Raw genomic sequence first — 22,937 nt, forward strand, 5'->3', positions numbered from 1 at the left:
CAAAAAGTAGGTTATGAATTCAGGCCCAGTTCTCAGTTCAAACATTTGAAAACAGAAAAGTTCGAATTTAGATTGTTTACAAACCAAATTGAGTAACAAAATAACACTTACTAATCACTTATAACTGTAAAATAATTATTAACTTTGAAAATTGTTATATACTTTAATTTAGAATGATATACTATGTTTGCTAAAACATTTGTCAATATAAATAACAAAATGATGGATCTTGAATGAAATCATATCATTGGTCTTTTCAACAAATTAAATATTTTGATCAATTCGATTGAAATTTCTTGCCAGATAATACTTCTCATGAAATCCGCTGATTGATTGCGAAGGTTCAACAGCTGAACATAATCATTCTGTCTCTCTCTCTCACAACGGAACTGGCATCTTCCATTATCAACAAACAACGAAATTATCATGTGTTTTTCCAAGAATGAATGATTATTATCCTTTTCATGTCCTTCAGCGAGTTTTCCCAGGAATGAGACCTAGTGCAATCGAATTTTTATATTGTAAACCTACACACGCACTTGCATCTTCCATTACCGACAGACGATGATAGTCTCAGCTGTTTTTCCAGTGATGGATAATTATTGTCCTTTTTATGTCCTTCAGCAAGTTTTCCCAGGGATGAGACCAAGTGCAATCGAATTTTTATATCATAAACCTACCATGTTCCAAATTTCGTGAAAATCGTTAGAGCCGTTTTCGAGATTCGTAGAACATAAATAAAAACCCAAATACATAAATACATACAGAAATAATTTGCTTAATATAAATATAGGGGCACCGAGCTTCGCTCGTTATTTTTATATATTGATAAACAGAACACAATTTTCTAAAATGATCGTGTTTATATTTTACAGCTGGCTATACGTCAGCTCATGAATTTCAGGGATGCGATATTTTGATTTTCCACAGAATCACTCGCTCACTTTTTACTATCCAAGTCTCAGCTGTTTCAGCCAAGGATGAATTATGCTTTCAATGTCGTTCAGCAAGTTTTCCCAAGGATGAGACCTAGTGCAATCGAATTTTTATATCATAAACCTACTATGTTTCAAATTTCGTGATAATCGTTAGTGCCGTTTCCGAGATCCATTGAACATAAATATAAAAATATAAACAGATATGCAGAAATTGCTCGCTTAATATAATAGATTGAATAGGAAATTTGATATGAGATAAATCCGTACTTTGCCACCTTCCATGGGAACAATGATTAAGAAACCAATGTAGAACGGGACCTAACATCGAAATAATAGTACTGCAACCTGAAAAGCCAGTGAGTAGAGTAGACTTATCATTCTCAACCATGTTTTGCGGAGAATAGGGTGGGTGATCGTTGTAAGAAGCGAAACCACAATAAGGGGATGACGATTCGCATAAGTCAGGAAATGTAATTTTTCCACTAGACACGCCAATTGATAAAGAGCATCAGTCAGTCCCCTCGCTCAAAGAGAGAGACGGGTGCAGATCTTGTTAGAGAGGGAGATAGCGACACCCTTGAGAGCACAATCTGATGGGAGAGGAGAAATAGGGAAGGAGACAGGATGAAGAAGAAGGACAAGAAGGGAGTGTATAGTGAAGGACAGGAGGAGGTAGCACCTTCATATTTATTATTATTTTTAAATGTTCAATGTGAATTATTTGTTCTTAGTGTTGAGACAACGAATAAGAACGATGATTCTGAAGTTGCTTACAGATATACGCGCTTCGAACACGATCCAATCATGAGCGGTACGCGAGATGTTACGCAAGGGTTCGCTAGAGGTTCGAAGGATGATCGCGCGCTTGTCGTATTGTTGACTTCGCTATAACCTAACCACACAAATTTGAAACGTTCAACCCAGATGATCGGGTGACAAAACTAAATAAAATATTCTGACCAGAGGATTGCTGGGTAGCTTAATAATACATCATGTCTATTATAATAAATTGATGATAAATATTATGTTTATTGCATTTATGTTGATATTTTATTACAAAAAAAGGTTATGTCTGTCAATGCTTTGGAAGGTGAAAGGTGTAGTTGAGAGTTTGGCTTCTTTCTTCTAAATTCTAATAAGCTGGTGCTAAAATGTTTTTATAATTTTATTTATTCAATTTTGATGATTTAATAATTAATTATTAATTTTGATAATTTTATATGTTAACACATAGATTGAAACTGATCCAACAAATACGTTAACCGCGCATGCGCAACTATTAGTTCGCCCTAGGAGCTTGCCAAGCTCGCGCTCTGTTACGCGATCTGTTCGCGTACTGCTCTGCTCGACCTGCGATCATATTGAGATCTGCTCGTGTAACGTTCGTTTGTGGAGCAGAGCGTAAGCCTGTACGCACCTTGAGAATAGATTTGATTGGTTCCTTCTATTGGTTTTCAGGCAACTAAAGCGAGCATATCTGAGTTATTAGAAAGTTATAAATAATATATTATTAAGAACTTTTTAAGGATTCAATAATTAGAAATATCCTATTGAGCTCGTATATCGTATGCATCTACGAATCGTATGCATATATTATAATATTACAGAAATCATGTTGGTGAGAATATATTTACTCACTCAGAAATATTGTTTATGCTATTCTACTGTATTTTTTTGTTTTTGTTTTGTTTTTTATAATATTGCTTTCCCTCTCCCTCCTAGAACCCCTATTAAACTTCCTACTTAACATTTCTTACACTAATTATTATTAACCGAAAATCCTAATTTAATGCTGTAAATCACCCCGAAGACTTCTGCTATTGCAGATATTGACAACAGCTAGATGGAAATTCGATTTCTTACACTGCCTATTTTCCTTTGGATGTGCTCATGTCTAGAGGATAATAATGATGATATTATTTCAATATTTATCGATCTTCTTGATGTTATGATTTATTGTTTCTCTTCTATGTCGTGTTAATATGTAATATCGGGGAACCGAGCTTCGCTCGTTATTTATTTATTGATAAACAGAACTCAATTCTTTATAATGATAGGGGAAGGACTAACAGGCACAACCCAAAACTGTTTCTCCTCCGAATTTTGATTTATACACTATAAATATTCCAAAAAGTAGGTTATGTTCCATACACTTGAATTCAGGTCAAATTCTCAGTCCAAATATTTGAAAACTTGAAAGTTCTAATTTAGATTGTTTACATACCAAATTGAATAACAAAATAACACTCACTAATCACTTAGAACTGTAGAATAATTATTAACTTTGAATATTATGATATATACCATCTCATGTCAACAAATCAGATTATTTCGATCGAGTCAATTAAAATTTCTAGATTTTTCGCGAGATACGGTAAGCTAATTGATTACACAGCTGATCTCCCACACAAGCACACGCATCTTCTGTTATCGACAGACAACGAAGTTATCATCTGTTTTTCCAAGGATGAATTAGGACTTTCAAGGACTTTCATGTCCTTCAGCGAGTTTTCTCAGGGATGAGACCTAGTGCAATCGAATTTTTATTCTTCAATGTTGTTTTCCATCACGAACTGCTTATTATTAAATCAATTTTTGCTATTAGAAAAAACGACTAGCAGTCAGATATTTTACAATAAATGAATTAATCACTCACTGTGACAACGAGATCTTTCGGCAGGTCCGCCATCTTCTTGGTTGTACTCATAGTATGAGTACGCTAGTATGAGTACAACCAAGAAGATGGCGGACCTGCTGAAAGATCTTGTTGTCACAGTGAGTGATTAATTCATTTATTGTAGAATATCTGGCTACTAGTCGAATTTTTTTATCATAAACCTACTATATTCCAAATTTCGTGAAAATCGTTTAATCAAATTGAATAACAAAATAACACTCACTAATCACTTGAAATTGTCAAATAATGATCAACTTTGAAAATTATGATATACTCTAGTTTAGGAGGATTATCATGTCATGTCAACAAATCAGATTATGTTGATCAAATCGATTAAATTGTCTAGCTAGATAAAATTTCTCGCTGATTGATTATGATTACACAGCTGGAAATGATTCTGTCTCTCCCACACAAGCACACGTATCTTCTGTTATCGAGAGACGACGAAATTATCATCTGTTTTCCGATGATGAATTATCCTTTTAATGTCGTTCAGCGAGTTTTCCAAAGAATGAGACCTAGTGCAATCTCATCTTCATATCATAAACCTACTATGTTCCAAATTTCGTGAAAATCGTTAGAGCCGTTTTCGAGATCCGTTTAACATAAATAACCAGATAACCAGATATACAGAAATTGCAAGCTTAATATAATATGATAGAACTAATAGATAGATAAAATAGAAATGATTGTTTTGAGCGCTAATTATTTCTTCGTTATTTTTGAAATCACAGGGTTTCCTTGTAAGGATCCGTTGTTTCAAGACAGCTTTGTGCACCATCGCGATGAGATGTTCTTTTTTCTGGTTGGAGATAAAAATTGATATTTATTTATTGAAAAACAATATTTATTTACTTATATTATTTATTTATTTAATTAATATTTATTTCTTCAATAAAAAATGATTCCTGTGAACATGATTCTCAAAATAGTAAAGAAGTGGTTGACATCTGATTCAGACAATAGATTGCCAAACAATTAAACGACCAATGAAACAATAATTCAAATAAGCAGGGCACACTAAGAATAGTTCAGATAAAAACTTCTAAATAGCTGTTGAGTTGTGAAGCGCTCACCAATGATTAAACAATTCAATGATGTCTAGAACTGATGAAACTTTTTTATACTCTCTTCTTTTTTCCTCACTTCTTTCTACTCATATTCGTCTCTCATTCCCTTCTCCCACTAACTCTCCATTATCTACTTTTATTGCCCTCTCTCTCCCATACTGTCTTTCTCATTTTCTCTTTCGTCATTATACTTTCTCTCTTTCTTCGACTGTTCTTTCCTTATATTTTTAATCACTCTCTCAGTTTCTTTGTCTTTTTTCTTAAGGTGCGTACAGATATACGCGCTACGAACACGCTCCGATCATGAACGTTACGATAGATGTTACATGAGGGGTTCGCAAAAGGTTCGCGATATGTTCGCAAGATGATCGCGTGCTTGTCTTATTGTTGACTTCAAAATGCTACAACAATAAACTAACCTCACAAATGTGAAATGTTCATCCCAGATGATCGGGTGACAAAATCAAATGAAATATTCTGACCAGGGGATTGCTGGGTAGCGTAATAAAAATTATGTTTATATAATAAATTGATAATTAATGGTAGTGGAGAAAGGCAGCAGAAAAACGTCCGATCCTCTGTCTTGTCAATGCCTTCGGTAGCAAATAGAGGTCTATTGATGTAATATTAAGTGTTCATTCTCGTTTAAAATAATCAATTATATTTTTCAATAATTTCATAATGATTTTTAATGATTAAGATGGAGTATTATGTAAATTAATTATTAATTCTACATTGTTAAAAGACGATCTGGTAACAGAGCAAAGCGAGAAAGAGATGGCTCTATCCGCTTTGTTGAATGATCGACAAGGATAGCAATGCCATTGCTAATCAAACCCTGCCATTAAGACGTGGACCTCACTAAAGGAACTTGCCAAGCTCGAGCTCTGTTACGCGCTCTGTTCGCGTTCTGCTCTTGCTCGACCTGCGATCATCTTGCGATCTGCTTGTGTAACGTTCGTTTGCGGAGCAGAGCATAAGTCTGTACGGCACTATATATTATTTTTATTTTCCTCCCTCCTTTACTCTCTCTTTGTCAGTTTCACTTTTCCTAGCCTCTTCTCCAATCTTTTCCGTCTCTCTCTTATCCTTTTGTTAGTTTATGATCTTCTTTTTTCATCTCTCCCCCCTATTCACCATCCCTCTTTGCCCTCTGCTTCTTCACCTCTTCTTATTTCGTTTTGTCTTTTTGTCATACTCTCTCTCTTCCACGTCATTATCGCTAGCTCGCTCTCTTTCTCATCATCACTCTGCACACGTATGGTTTTATTAGATTAGACAAATAGATTAGACAAATGGTAGACACTTTAGAGACGTGGCGCCTTGTGTTACGCCTTGTTGCAAGGATGTCGACGCGACCGAGTTAAAACGAAATGGACCAATCATCCATGATCCATGCCTCCGCTAACCGATTTAAATTGAATCTTCTATTCCGTTCTCACTTTTTTATACGCTCTTACTCCCTCTCACTCACTCAATTACTTCCTCTCTTTCTTGTCTCCGCTTCATCCTAGATTTTTTCTTAGAATCAAATTCCTTAATCCGTATTCCTAAAAAAAAATAAAAAAATTAAATTCCTAATTCCTTAGTCGTGTTTGTAATCATTAATTCATTGTCATTATCTATCCTATTATATTAAACGAGCATTTCTGTATATATGTATATATTTGGGTATTTGGTTATTTGGGTATGTATTTATGTCCAACGGATCTCGAAAAGGGCTCTAACGATTTTCTTGAAATTTGGAACATAGTAGGTATACGATATGAAAATTCGATTGCACATGGACTCATTCCTGGGAAAACTCGCTGAAGGACATGAAAGGGATGATAATTATTCATCCTTGGAAAAACAGCTGTGACTTTCGTCGTCTGTCGGTGATGGAAGATGCGAGTGCGTGTGTGGGAGTGAGACAGAATTATGTTCAGCTGTTGAACTATTGCAATCAATCAGCTTATCTCACGAGGAATATTATCTAGGAATTTTTCAATTCAATTCAATTTATTTTTTCCTTCTGAATACAATTCAAAGCAGTTACATAGAATCTTAAGCAATAAAGTTTATACAATTCAAGAAACGATATAATATACTTACTAAAATCAAACAACAGAATATAGAACTATACTAAACAATAAAACTCTTGAGCTATCACAATATTCTATTCTTGTATAACATTCTTGTATCAGATAGGAGAGAGCTCACATAGGCAACAAAGGCCTGTGCGTATGCTCGAGTTATCATAACAATATGCGTTATATCTATAATTATAAAGAGAGATCTCAATTTTTATTAGAGATCTAAACTACATTAAAATAATTTTCAATGATGAATCTATAATTCCCATGCATTAAGAAGGGATAAAAAAAAGTGGATAACTAAATTATGAATAATTCTAAATTCATAAATAAAAGATGATGAAAACCAAGGAATAGCAAGGAAGGCTAAAATTTAAATAAAAAATTCAAGTCAGGAAAAGCAGAACAAATTTTAATGGAATTGATAGGAATATCTGATTAGTTGACATGATCAACGATATTCCTTTATCCAAGATTCATTTTTTTTATTTATATTAACAAATATTGTAGCAGACATAGTATATATATATATATATATATATATATATATATATATATATATATATATATATATATATATATATATAATTTTAAATTAAACTACAGTATATCAAAGTTATTCATAATTTTACAGTTTTAAGTGATTAGTCAGTGTTAATTTTTTATTAAATTTGGTTTGTGAATAAGCTAAATTCTAGCTTTTCTGTTTTCAAATGTCTGGACTGGAAATAGGAATTCAAAAGTGTATGGAACATAACCTATACTTTTTGGACTACCGTATTTATAGTGTATAAATCAAAATTCGGGGAAGAAACAGTTTTGGGCTGTGCCTGTTGGTCCTTCCCCAATCATTCTAATGAATTGTGTTCTGTTTATTAATAGATAAATGAATATAAGCTATGCTTTTTTTATGCTTCTATGCTTTTGCACTCCAGAGCGAAGCTCGGTGTCCCGATATTTTATTCATAAAAGCACATTATCATACAATGGTCATGAGATAATCAACCAAGAATAGCTCCATAGAGCTCTAGTATAATATTTCAAATATAGAACGATTTTGAACTCCTGTGAATATTGGAAGTATTCCAAAATACAGTACAATATCATATCGGCTAGCGGATACCGTGAAATTTCCACGTTCATCTCCCTTGAATATTGGGAGTGTGGAAAGGCAATCTCATCCAACCCGAATTTCGCTTAAAAAAATTGATATTCCCAGGGTGACGATTTTTCCAATGTGCATATTACAGTGTATGGAAATTGAATTTGATTCCATCTTGATTCTGGTTGAAATCGATATATTATTATGTTTTGTGCTCAACCAGGCACAGTAGCTGTATGAGACTTTCACGTTCTCTGACTATATAGTCGTCAGGATTTTCATGATAAGATGTTGACAACTTTATTTTGCATAACTTAGAATGCGGTGAGGGTGAATGACTCTCCCATGAAACGTACAACCCTCGTGCATTTTTTCTGCATTGCTTCTTTCCCCTACCTTCTTCTTACCCCCACAATGGTCCCATCTTGCACACATGTTTCCAAAATATATCAGCACTGCTTCCCAAACGCCCTGACAAGGCGTGAAATCTGAATGAATTTGTTTGGCGGCTGGAAAAGAAAGATGTAGGGTCCACGCAACACAGTTATATATTGCATTTTTAGATGAATTCGACCTGGAATATATAAATATACAGGATAACATGATATAGGGGAGATGTTTCTGAACAGAAGAACTGACCCTTCTCCCACAAAGTTCAGTCTGTTCATAAAATCATTCATCTTTTCTGATTCTACCCAGTCAATTCTTACACATTTCATACTTGTTTTTTGTCTATTTTGTTTCATTCTGGTGAATCTATTCTGTAATTCTAATCTATTTCTGTAGGTTGGATATGTCAAATAATATCTATCTATAAAATAAACAAATAATCCAGGGTGCTAGGACATGAGCATATAAGTCACAAAATGACCAAAATGCGTTTCACGGCATAATTATTCACATATTCACGAAATCGAGATCTATCGTTTAGTCATAGTAATATAAGTCAATCTTGCTTATTACTGGAGTTATAAGGCGTTCTCCATAGTAATATTGTTCAATAATATGACACAAATATATGAAGCCACTCTAATATTAAAGTCTGCAGCGAAAATATTATTATTCAAACAAAGAAACTTTTGTAATACCCCCGGGCTGACGAATTTCCTATCATCCAACTTGGGGAAATCGGAGACTAATTTATAGCTTGATTAATCCTAAGAGAAGATACTAACAAATTACTACAGTTCTGATTTGATCGGACATGGAAGATTGAATGATAAAATTATATAATTTTGAGTGCAGGTTTTAGACCCACCGCAAAGTAGACCCACGCTAATCCACGAAAAGCAACCGACGCCGTGAGGTGTTTTGTAAACCATTGCTAGGCTTCTCCAGACATCTGTGTAATGATAATAATACATGCAATCAATATTCCACTTGTCAGCTGATTGATTATGAATAATTTTATAGCAATGGTTTACAAAACTCCCACGGCGTGGGTTGCTTTTCGTGGATTAGCGTGGGTCTACTTTGCGGCGGGCCTTACTGGGAACAAGCAGTTTTGGCTGAGATTTCCACTTTTAGAATGAAAAAATCTAGAGACCACATCTTCGAAACAGATGCTTAAAATATTGGTAACTAAATCAATAACCAGTCCAATTTTGTCAGGTTGACGTTAAGTTGGCGAGGTTTCTTAAAAAGATTTGACTTTTGTCACTTTCTTATGTTCTAGTTCCAAGTTGAAAGACTTATCTATACTATAATAAAGGAAATAACTGACTTATACACGTACGGGATGAGAAAATTGTGTTCGACGCATCATCACGTCTAAACTACTGACTTGGAATTAATTTGAAATTTTGCATATAGATTCTTAATTAATCGAGGATGGTTTTAGACCTATTTTTAATTCTTCAATTCTTGATTACGACACGTTTTCAGTCTGTCAAGTTTTTAAATAGACCCTTGCAGAGCACAGGTTACCTGTGCTAGTAGAGCAATAAAGCTGGAATGTTTATAAGTGCTGAATACTCACAGTAGCTCTGTATTCCCGTTAAGATCCTGCTTACCTAGAAACAGATGAAAGAAATCTATAGAAATATGCATAAAATATTATTTCCGATAACAGACGTCGAGTTTATCAGAACATAGATTAGATCAACGCTTTATCAAAAGTTTTCAAATGCAAGTTAATATTTCAAATCAAATAAAACTTCATTCAAAAAGTAAATATCCGCAGGAATAGATAATGAATGGTGAATGTTCTTCACAAAAACATAGTCTGGGTTTGGAGTTAATATTTAATTAACTTGAGAAACATTTTGAATAATAAACAGCCTAATCAATCTATTAAGCTCAATTATATTGAGCGTACTTTTAGCCATTTGTGTAAATATAACTTCACGATCTCAACTTTAAATATATTATGTTTCAACACACCCAGACTGTGTCTATGTGAAGAACATTCATGCAATTCATGATTTATTCCTGCAGATATTTTTCTTCCTGAATGAAGATATTTGAACTAAATAGATAAACATGCAGTCGATTTTGAATTGCATTAACATGCATTAATCCAATTTTATGTTTTGAATAGGATACATTTTTCTAAGGAAGAAATTATTGAAGTCAATAATATTCCATTAGGATGACATAATTTCAATATTATGTTATGATAACTGCTGATAGATAGTTTATGGTACTGAGTTATAAAACTGATAACTATAACTTTATATAAAATTGTTATAATAGATAATAATATGCGAACAGTCAATGATATCGAGCTATGAATTTAAATCAATCAATAAATTTCAATCAATCAATAATTTTATTAAAATCAACACCATTGTATTAATATACATAAAAGAAATCAAAAAACAAAAATCACAATCAAAAATAAATTTAAAAGGGAAGTTTTATATACTAGCTTGAATTTTCAAGCTATAAATTTCAATCAATCAATAATTTCATCCAAATCAACACTATTGTATTAATATACATAAAAGAAATCAAAACACAAGAATGACAATCAGAAATAAATTTGAAAAGGGAACTGTAATGAAGCAATTACTGTTGATTGTTAAGAAGACTTATTGGAAAATCATGAGTGCGAAAACAGACAGAGCCACAATTCCTTGGCTCGTGGACATAAAAAAAAGACATAATCGGAACTAAATTTAACTATTGACGATGTCAAAAATCGCACAAAACTCTATAGGGAAACCATCACTGGCAGAAAGAGGATCTTATCAATAAGAACAATTAGGAGGAGGCAACAGGTTTGTTCAGATGAATTGAGAAAAAAAAGATCTGAAAGAATGAGAAGGTACTGGGAAGAAATGAAGCGAATAAACAAAGAAAGAGGACTAATCAGAGACTACAGTGATCCTATGTGTTCATAAAATTAGAAAAAAACAATTAGGGCCTACTGTTCATATTTTCACTACCGAATTAGGGAGGGAACATGTCAGAAAAGTTGAGAAGATATTCATAACTTTTGGAAAGTTCAGAAGTGGAAATACTGATAGATAAAAATAGTTGGGGAATAATTTTGGAGTAATTAGGTCCACGTTATAATGGCAGTGTTCGATTATCAATGGTACTCCTATCCTTGTCTATCATTCATCAAAGCGAATAGCGCTATCTCTTCCTCGCTTTGCTCTGTTGCGAGATCGTCTTTCAACAACGTAGAACTAACAATTGATTAACAAAATATTCCATCTAAATTATGGAAATTCATTAAAGAATATATTTCTTTCTTAATAAAATATAATTGATTATTTCAATCGAGAATGAACAGTTAATATTACATCAATAAGCCTGTATCAGCTTCCGTCTATAGAAGACATTGACAAGTCTGAGGATCGGCAACGTTGTTCCCCTATCTTTCTTCACTGCCATTATAACATGGACCTAACTACAGTGAGTGGGAGACGAAAGAGAGACATTGGAAAAGGAGAGACTGAATAATGTCATTCAACGCAAGTCGAGCTTGAAATACGGAAGCATTAAATTCACAATCCGTGAAACACTACATCAATTAATCAACTTAATGAGAAGGTGATTTACAAACTATTTTTTCTCTGGAGTGTTTGGTGTCTAATGGACGAGAGTTGTCTCTGTCTTGACTCTTGCAAAACTTACAAATCACAAATTTCTTCATTACACTGACTAGTAGCTCTGTGAACAGAAGACCTCGCGCAGTTGTAAACTACAGTCAATCAGAGTAAATCCTGTCTGTATAACGGTGTCGGCGAGATATGGGTGTGAAAACGGCTAATGGCTGTTGGGGTTACTGTATTACAAATGCTAACATCAAAAGCTAATCTCCTTCAAGACATACTGGCAACAGGTCAGCCCGATTTAAGAGCAGAGAAAAGTCGAGAGTAAATATGCATAAAAATAAAAATTCAAGTACCCTTTTTAAAATTGTTTACTCACAACATCAGACAGATTTACATCCACAGACTTCTAACATTCACCAGAAAGAACCCACAATTCTTCATCAATTTGAATCACCCGCAAGGAACACGCAGAAGGAACATGGACTTGGCAATTCTCAGGATGACAACATCAGCTGCTCAGAGGTCAGCCACATATTTAGGACCAATAATTTTCAATAAACTGCCAATAGCTATTAAAGAAACAGTTCCAATCAATTCATTCAAATCGAAAACAAAAAACTGGCTCCTGTCCAATAGAATCAATCATGGTGAACAATGATTTCTATGAAAAATTTTCCATACTGTTTCATTCTCATTTTCTTCATTATAATGATTTTTTCCCATGAGTATTATAAATATTTTTTATGTTAAATTTTCATAAAATCTCTACATCTTAGGTTATCAATTTTCTATTTTAAATTTGTGTATAGAAATGTGGTTTTTATGAACTTCTGATGACTCGCAAAATGTATCTTTATTAGAATTTTTAACTTTTGGCATAAAATCTTAAACAATAGCAAAATTAGTGGCATCCCGACACATATTCATACATAGTGGGGGCCACATTTTCTTAGATCAGCAAGTAATCAACCAATTGTATTAATACTTTGTAAATAATTGTAGCATATATGTTTTTTGTAATCATGTCTATAATTTGAATAAACTGCTCTGGTCGTGTTGCACCCTCGACCAGAGACATTATTATTATTATTATTATTATTATTATTATTATTATTATTATTATTATTATTATAACATGTTACGGCTATGATGCCATTATCAAGTGATTGGATTTTTCCAATGGCTTCATATAGCTGAAACATGTTGTGACTAGACAATTTTACAGAGGATACTTAGATTACAGTAACTATATAACCATAGCTGACCGCGCGAATTGAGGTCTGAGATTCAAGATGACGGTTTTGCACTTCTCTTTATATTTATATTTTTATGCTTTCATGTTTGTATGTTTATATTCATGTTCCGCTTTTATGGCGAAACGCGGCAATAGATTTTCATGAAATTTGACAGGTATGTTCCTTGTTTAATTCCGCGTTGACGTATATTATAAGTTTTTTCGAAATTTTGCATTTCAAGGATAATAAAAAAGAAATAGGAGTCTTCTTTGAACGCCAATATTAACGTGAAAATCAGACTATAGAATAATAAAAATCAGACTACTTTTCATGATGAATCAGCTGTCGAGTGGATTATTAATTGCTTGCAATGACGCATGCAATTAATATCTCAATTTAACTTGGTAAAAAATCAGCTTTCGTGTGGACTATTAATTGCATGCATACTGAAAGTAATATAGTATTTTCTCTGGACCTTTCTCTGCTTTCAACTTGGGCTGACCTGTTGCCAGTATGTCTTGAAGGAGATTAGCTTTTGATGTTAGCATTTTTGATACACCAACCCCAACAGCCATTAGCCGTTTTCACACCGATATCTCGCTGACAAGACATGATTTACGAGGTATTGTTCACAGAGCTACTAGTAATAAGAATTAATAGGTAGTCAATGTACACCAAAACATGCAGATAGATTTTGGTTCTAGGATCTCTTTCTTTTGAATAAAATGGACAATGAGACAGCATGAGTATTTAGTAACAGTCAAAAGGTTTCCTAAAAAATTGTGTTGATAATTCTCCATCTTCAGCTCTTTTCAGTGCTTCCACATTGCCACATTCCGTTATCTTGGAGACGTGATCTTTTAGATGTTAAATTAACGACCATTTTCTGCAGTCAGCCCCGAACTGATTTATTGCTTTGATGCTATTTACGTTGAAGCGTTCAAATTCCAACAAAGATAAAGAGAGGGCTCTTCGATTTACTTCAAAAAACTCACTCCCAAAAAACTGTAACAATTCAGAATAAGAATATCAATAATGTGGAATTTAAGAAATTGATTGGCTACAGTTAATTATTGTTATTTTTCAACTAATTTGATAACTGACCACCTTGTCAAAATCTATCGAATGGACTAGATGAAATAATCAAGAACGGTTGGACGGATTGCCAGTTATTCGAAAACTTGTTCCCTTCTTTCGATATTACATTTTGACATACATAATTATGTTATTTTGAATACTAGCTGGCCCGGCGAACTTCGTAATTCGCCAAAAACTCAATGTATCACTCATGTCACACTTGACTTTATTTGGTGAATCATGCAATTTATCTGACAGTCAATGTTTTCATTTACATCTCAATACGGACTTCCTATGTGCTTAGTCACGCAGCATTTATTATTCCGAAAACATATTCTTCTCAATCATAGTAATATCTATCAGTATAGTGTTGAATTAAAAAAAAGAAGATAGGTTAAAACAGTGTTCCAAAGAAGAATTTAATGCGTTCATAGATGTTGATTGTCAATAGATGGTCCAGGAAATATGCGATATACGATGAATCACACAGAATTCCATATTCTTCCCATCTTCCATTTTAGGATGAATATAAGCTATGCTAAATTCAAAAAAATGTAAATTATTCTTTCATGCTTCAGTAAATGAATGCAATATGAGCAACTCTCATGAGGTGAATAATTTTCTTCCAACATTTTCTGGTTTCTCAATGATAGGTTACTGATAATAATTTTTACTTTCCTTGCCCTATTACCATAGGTAAGGAAAGTCTTGCTTTCCAAAAAATTAAGGTACCCCAATTTCTAAATTTCTATATGTTTCAAGGTCCCCTGAGTCCAAAAAAGTGGTTTTTGGGTATTGGTCTGTATGTGTATGAGTGTATGTGCGTCTGTGTACACGATATCTCATCTCCCATTCAACGGAATGACATGAAAATTTGGAACTTAAGGTCCTTAGACTATAAGGATCCGACACGAACAATTTCGATCAAATGCAATTCAAGATGGCGGCTAAAATGACAAAAATGAGGTAAAAAACAGGGTTTTTCACGATTTTCTCGAAAACGGTTCCAACGGTTTTGATCAAATTTATACCTAGAATAGTCATTGATAAGCTCTATCAACTGCCACGAGTCCCATATCTGTAAAAATTTCAGGTGTTCTGCCCCATCTATGCAAAGTTTGATTTTAGATTCCTAATTATCAGGCTTCAGATACAATTTAAACAAAAAATTTCGAGTGGATAAGATAGAGCATGAAAATTTCTACAATTAATGTCAGTAACATTTTCACCTAAAGTTGAAAATAAGCTTGAAACTCGAGAAAATGTGATTTTTCAATTGCAAACTGTTGGCAACTGTTGATTCTATTAAATCATTCACTAGCAGACCTCGTGTGTCTCCAGCGTTATTGTCCTGTCACCAGCGTTATTGTCCTCTCACCAGCTGGCTCAGATCTTTGAATTGTAGACTTGAGATGCGCGTGAACACTAGCGTCAGGGGATCAATTTTCATAACTGCAAGGAAAGTTGTGTGAATGCGCCACACCAGATTTTTTTGAATATGTGATATATGTGTGATCTTTAACAGATACTATAGTTTGCTATGATGAAGTGGTTGCGGTTACCAACGGCTTGTTCTGTGATGTTTGAAGATATAATATATACCAAAATCATGCCCAATATATTAACTTAAATATTATAGTGAGGTCCACGTTATAATGGCAGTGTTTGATTAGCAATGATATTGCTATCCTTGTCCATCATTCAACAAAGCTGATCTCTTTCTAGCTATGCTCTGTTGCCATATCGTCTATTAACAATTAGAATCAATGTCTAATAATTAAAAAAAATTTTCATCTTAAATATAAAATTTCTTTATGATTTTATTAGAAAATATTTCTTGGTTGATAAAATATAATTATTTTTAACAAGAATGAACAGCTTATATTACATCAATAAATCTGTATCAGCTACCGTCTATAGGAGGCATTGATAAGACAGAGGAACGGCTACGTTGTTTTCTTATCTGTCTCCACTGCCGTTATAACGTGGACCTCACTATAACAGCAAACGTCGATTGTGGGTGGGCATAATCATTCTTACACACCGTTAAAAAATAATTCGATTTAATAACATTTTGACCTTTCCTCCCAACAACTAATATAACACAGTTCGTTTGAAAAATAGTCGAGCTAATACTAATACATTTGCAGATACTACACACACATAAATAAATATTGAGCAACTATAGGTTGAGGCCAAGAATAGTATATAGATATAACATCCTTTGGTTCAGGCTACTAATTGGTGAGACCCTGTTCTTCCACTATTTAAACCAGGTTAGGTTATCGTTATGCCATTGTGTGGGTGTGGAAGTTATTCTTATTCCTGTTCTTTTGTCTTATTTACTTCATAACTCACCCACATTACTCAATCTCCATACCCATATTATATGGTTCGACATTCATTTATTGTCTGACCGATACATAAACTGGATTCTTTTAGTTACACCCACTCCTGAGATAATTATCTACGTTATCTATCACGCTATGTAACATTATCTACTATTTGTATGTGAGAAGGTAGAGTATACAGTGAACTATAGTGAGGTCCACGTTATAATGGCATTGGAGAATGATGGGAGAACAACATTGCTTAGTCTTTTCAAAGCCTAGCTGATAAAGGTTTATTGATGTAATATTAACTCGTAGTTCATTCTAGTTTAAAATAATCAATTATATTGTATTAAGAAATGAATTATCTTCTCCTTCTTCTTCTTTCCAGGATTAGGCGTACACACCTGTTCCGATTTCAAAGGTTATAACTATTTATTTTACCATCTTTTCAGAGGTCTGCCAATATCCCTTCTACCGTAAGGTCTATATTTCATGGCAGCCTTTGGTATCCTAGTATCTGGCATTCGTTCCACATGGTTTTTCCAGTTCAATCTGTTTATTTCAAGTTGTGCAGCTAATGATGATATTCCCAACTCATTTCTAATGTCATCATTGCGGAATCTGTCTAACTTTGTGCCACCTTTCACACTTCGAAGAAAATCCTATCCAAGTTTCAAAAATGATATAAAATATATTTTTTGAATAATTTCAAATTTAATTTTCATAATTAGGATAAAATATTTTGTTAATAAATTATTAATTCGATCTGGCAAGAGAGCGAAGCGAGAAAGAGCGCTGTCAGCTATGTTGAATGATAGACAAGGATAGCAATACCATTGCTAATCAAACACTGCCATTATAACGTGGACCTCACTATAGATATATCCTATATATTGTATTGTATACTAAACGTTTTGTGTTATTTTTTCTGAGGAGGATATTTGGTGAGCTTAGAAAAAAAGATATATATCATGATAGAGAATGAATATATGTATAGAGAGTCTCGAAATATGTGTTCCACTCCCTGAGGGCCAAATTTAACCAATAGTGGTCAGAAGATTAGATCCATACACGTCTGTTTTTGACATCTAATTTACAATCCGCTCGAGAATTACTTGGACTGAATAATAGGGTGAACTTTTACCTTTCTATTCTCTTGTGCTTCAGGCATTGAAAATTCGCTTATACCTTATTGAGTTGTGGGTTATACTATGTAGGTAGTTCTCGTCTTATATATATTATTTATTTATATTTTTATTTACATTTAGTATATTTAGATATATAAAAAATATATAATCAGTCTTGTGATTGAAACCGTTATTTTATAAAGAGATTCAAAATTAGGGATTGATTGGCTCATTTTCAACTATAAGTTAGTGAGGCCCACGTTATAATGACAGTGGAGAAAGATAGTAGGAAAAAGTTGCCGATCCTCTGTCTTGTCAATGACAACTATAGACGGTAGCTGATACAGGTTTATACAGGGTGGGTGAAAAGTCCGAGAACGGCTTAATATCTCATACACAAAGGTAATTTGACGGTGGGTGTGATTGGGGATCCTACTCAAATTGGAAAAACTACTTTACAATGACTTTGAAAATCTGGTCCGCCATCTTGGATCCGCCATATTGGATGCAACATCATTTTTTTAAATAAAAAAAAAACGCATGACGGTGGTCATGCGATACATGATTCCGATAGGGAATTTCAAGAAAAAATAAATGGCGGAAACCGTATATCGATATCTCAAACCGTTTCGGAAATCCCCAATCACACCCACCTTGGAATAACTTTTTTTTATGAGATACTAAGCCGTTCTCAGACTCTTTTCTCTCTTTTCTGCTTTGAATAGTATTGATTAATGATGTGAATATTTCCGAAACGGTTTGATATATCGATATGCGGTTTCCACCATTAATTTTTTCTTGAAATCCACTATCGAAATCATGTATCGCATGACCACCTTCCTATTTAAAAAAATGAAGTTGCATTCAATATGGCGGATCCAAGATGGCGGACCAGATTTTCAAAGTCATTGTAAAGTAGTTTTTCCAATTTGAGTAGGATCCCCAATCACACCCACCGTCAAATTACCTTTGTGTATGAGATATTAAGCCGTTCTCGGACTTTTCACCCACTCTGTATGTAATAACCTATTAACGGTTCATTCTCCTTTAAAATGGTCGATTAGGCCATATATTTTATCAAGCAAGAAATTATATTTTTCATAATGAATTTTTATAATTTATATTGAACCTTTTGTTAATTAATTATTAATTCTACATTGTTGAAAGACGATCTGGCAACAGAGCAAAGCGAGGAAGAGATAGCGTCATCCACTTTGTTGAAAGGATAGCAATACCATTGCTAAACAAACACTGCCATTATAACGTGGACCTCACTATAGTAGGTAACCCGTGCCCCACAAGGGTTCAATTAAAAACTTGACCTACTGTAATCTTGAATAATTGAAAATAGGCCTACAACCATACTCGGTGATATACGAATCTTTAAGCAAAATTTCAAGTTAATCAGTCCTGTAGCTCAGACGTGATGATGCGTCATTCGTGAATTTCCTATCCCGTACATGTATAAGCAAACTCTTTCCTAGCAGGAAATCCGTGATCCGCCAGGGTCTATTTTAAAACTTAACAAATTGAAAACTTGATGTAATGAAATCTTGAAGTATTGGAAATAGGTCCATATCCATTATCGGTTAATCTATATGCAAATCGGAATCTATATGCAAATTTCAAGTTAATTAGTCCAGTAGTTGAGACGTGTTGATGCGTAAATGGTTATTTGTATATCTAGGGTGAAAAGTACTGTTTTTTCTCCCTGGGGGAAATGTTTGAAGCCCGAGGCGAAGCCGAGGGCAACAATTTTCCTGATGGAGAAAAAACGTTTTTCACTCGTAATGTACACAACATTTTTCCTCCAACTACATTTCTATAAGAACTGCAAATAAAATGAATTTTAAAAACTTACGTGACCAGTAAAAAAATGTGTTACAACATAACTTAAAAATTAAACAGCTGGCTTGTAATCACACAGTTTACCGCCGACAGCGCTATCTGTCGATAAAAGTTGTAACAACAATGGCACCCGACTCGACTACAACACTATGATGAAGTTCCCGTTTCAAATTTGATTAGTTAATGAGGAATATTCGTTGGTTGGTATTTTGAATAACATGGAATATAAAAAAAAATATTTATACATTTTTATAGTATACTGATATGAAGTTTGTAATAATTTTACCATATGAAACATAATTATATTTCATATATTGATCAAATATCTGTTTGAGGTATTGAATTTAGTTGGTTTAATGGCTACTCTATATGCTTCATCATCTAAGCTTAGACCTTCTCACCAATTTCAAATGTGAGTTTTTAAAAAAGAGTTGCTTCCCATGTTATTTAAATGGAGTCACTTTTACGCTCTAGGGAGTTTATCTGTTCTTTCCTCCCGAGAGCGAAAAAGTGACACTTTAGTATTATGTTTCAGGAAGTAAAGTTGGCTCTTCAGACAGTAGGTGGAGGAAAACATAATTTTCCTATCCCGAACGTGCATAAGCCAGTTCTTTCCCTTATTATAGTATGCATAATTATCCAAGACATGGTGTAAGTTCTCAAGGGACATCAATAAAATTGGTAGGTTTACATTTATTCAGGTTTAATAGATTGATTGTTCGGATGTTGAAGACAGCAAAATTAATATTTCGTAATTTGTAAAAATTAATATTTCGCACAATTCTTCGACATTCTCAATAGCATGATATACTATTCTTATCATAGTAATAATGTTGCACAGCTCATCAAAGTTTGCAGTTTTTTAAGGAAGTTCCTATAAAGAGCGAAAACATAGTACACCAATATTGTAAAGAGTAACTTACAGTTTTCAGATTTTTTGGGGGGCTATATTCCAATTGATGAAGTTATTTAGGATATGTTGGATATGGATGTCCCAAGATATCCACTCTTAAGGAGTAAGAGAAATGATGATATCAAATCAAAAGAGAAAACGTCGATTTTGAACATTATTCTGTTATCGAAATGTATTGTTCAGACTTCTCTCGTTGAACCACATTGAACGTACTACATTTAAAACAAGCAATAACTAGTGTAATGACTTTGTAATTGTCCAAATAACTAATAGAGTTAGAAACCGAGAATAATTTGTGAATATACTGCGCTCTAAAATATAATTGGTTAAAATATAAGCTCAGGTCAAAAGTGTGAGCGCTGTACGAAATAAAAAGGCAGTTTACATGTTTTGTTTACAAGAGCCCATTAACCTATATAACCACGCCCACAAATAAAAAATGAGTCAACACTTCCAATAGAGATATACCTACATCAGTAGATAGATATTCAGTATTCAGTTCTTCACTATTTTACCTTACAAGACGAATGAGGAGGAGAATAGGAAGAAGATGATCAGAAAGGGAATGATAAAGAAGAAAAAAGAAGACATCATTACTTTCAATTCTCTAAAATGAATTATCAACTTACAACATGTTGAAGTAATTAGCTTTCCCAAGTACAGTATACTCACAACTTATAGATATTGATTGAAGTTATTTAAAGTATCAAAATATTGACTAAACTTATTATATTCAATGTATAACGCTTTGGGGGGCCCTAGTAACTTTTGACATCCTGGAAATCGTACTACTTTACTTTTTGAATTGTTATTCTCAGATAATAGCAGATTTTTTTAATCATTGTTCTCGAACAATTTTTTTAATAAGCGATAACTCGATTAGGAATTCAGACAGTCGAAAACTGATTTTAACCAAAAAAATTAAATTTGATCTGTTCAAGCCAGGATATGGAATCATGATCGATCGGCGCATGAACCAATCAATTTATAGTTTTAACCATCAGCACTGAATGCATCTCGTCCAACCAATTCTAACTTTGGAATCACATCACACCACTCAACCTTTCACAAACCTCAATTATCCTGTGCAAATCAAAGCAGAACCGGAAACCAAATCCGAACAGAATTGTGCAATAACCGATTCTAAATCAAATGTGTTCGATAATAATTTTGAACGTAGTCTACTGTACACGGTTGTTAGAATTGTGAAAATTCTGATCGCCTTCTATAGGCCACCACAATCACATGGAATTGTTGTTATAGTTTATGAGCTGATAGAGACGGTATAGGTTATGAAAGAGTATATTGGTGAATGAGCGAGCAAGAGGGAGAGAAAGTGTGTGAGTGAGTGATATATTACTTCGGTGAATAGGGCACAAAATTTCAAACAAAGCAAAGCCTGTATTTAATTTTCATTGTATACCAATGTGGTTTTTGTCTACTTCTGCCAAACCAGTTTTTTAAACATTGTTTTCTATCTCCACTTATCTCACGCGCTATTATAGTCGCCTTGCCAGATCGTATCTCTCATTATCTTTCCAAATCCAACCTGGGAATTACCTCACAGTTCATAGTCTACTCCCCCAAGTGACCAGCTACGATTCATGTAACTTGGCTGACTTCATATATCTGATAGAACATCTCATAGAACACGACTGCTTATCCTTGTAGAAAAACGAAACTTGTGATAATCAGAAAAACTTTAAAAATACAAGCATTTGAATAGCCAATGACTGTCATTCACCCTCACTCTATTAAGGCTGTGCAAAGGCTAAAAATAAACTTTTTACTGCTGGTATTTTTCAAAGTTTTTCTTTTGCATAACATCAAGCTATCAAAATGAGAAAGTTTTCCCAGGAAAACATTTTTTTCGATAATTACTTTTTGAGATATGAGCGCGTGAAGTTTAAATTTTTGGGACAGAACATTTCAAATTCGGAAAGAGATAAATCCATGAGATTTGGAGGATAAATTCTTCGTGGGATTGTTGATTGAATAGAACATTATTTTTTGAAGTTATCAGTTTTTGACAAAGTTATTCGAGTTATACCAAAAAAAAACTCAACTGGAAGTTATTTTTAGTAAATTGAAAACTTTCTCAAAAATTTACATTTTCATTAAATTTTGTTTTATTACATCATCAATAACATGAAGAATTTATCTTCTGAATCTCATTAACTCATCTCTTACCGAATTTGAAATGTTCTGTTCCAAAAATTTGTTCTTTAGGCGCTCATATCTCAAAAAGTAATGATCGGAAAAAAATTCTTTTCCTGAGGAAACTTTCTCATTTTGATAGCTTGATGATATACAAATCGAATAGCTTTGGAAAAAATCACCAGTAGAAAGTTTATTTTTAGCCTTTGCACGTTCGATTTTCAAACTGAGCAAGGGTAAGCGACTCTTTTGAGGATTCTATTTTTATTTGGGGAAAAATCACTTGATTTCGGTAAAGAGTATGGGGAATTAACATTTGCGTCATCTGGCGCCTTTTTGACATAGATACCATAGAGAAACAATAGCGTAAGTAGATAT

At 33.5% G+C, this 22,937-nt stretch overlaps 1 protein-coding gene across 5 annotated transcripts in view; it reads right to left on the minus strand.

Moving 5' to 3' along the window:
• LOC111053311 (steroid receptor seven-up, isoforms B/C) overlaps positions 1–22,937 on the minus strand; it is a 181,952-nt gene that overhangs the window by 77,201 nt on the left and 81,814 nt on the right. Inside the window, exon 6 of one of the 5 annotated variants that reach the window (XM_039435610.1) lies at positions 9,755–9,874. The exons of the other annotated variants lie outside the window; for them this stretch is intronic. Coding sequence (XP_039291544.1) covers positions 9,837–9,874 — 38 coding nt within the window. The 3' untranslated portion in view covers positions 9,755–9,836. Of the gene's footprint in view, positions 1–9,754; positions 9,875–22,937 lie in introns of those variants that run through there. 5 annotated transcript variants of the gene reach the window in all.

The sequence above is a fragment of the Nilaparvata lugens genome, chromosome 9 (assembly GCF_014356525.2).
Source record: "Nilaparvata lugens isolate BPH chromosome 9, ASM1435652v1, whole genome shotgun sequence".
In the NCBI taxonomy this organism is placed as follows: Eukaryota; Metazoa; Arthropoda; class Insecta; order Hemiptera; family Delphacidae; genus Nilaparvata; species Nilaparvata lugens.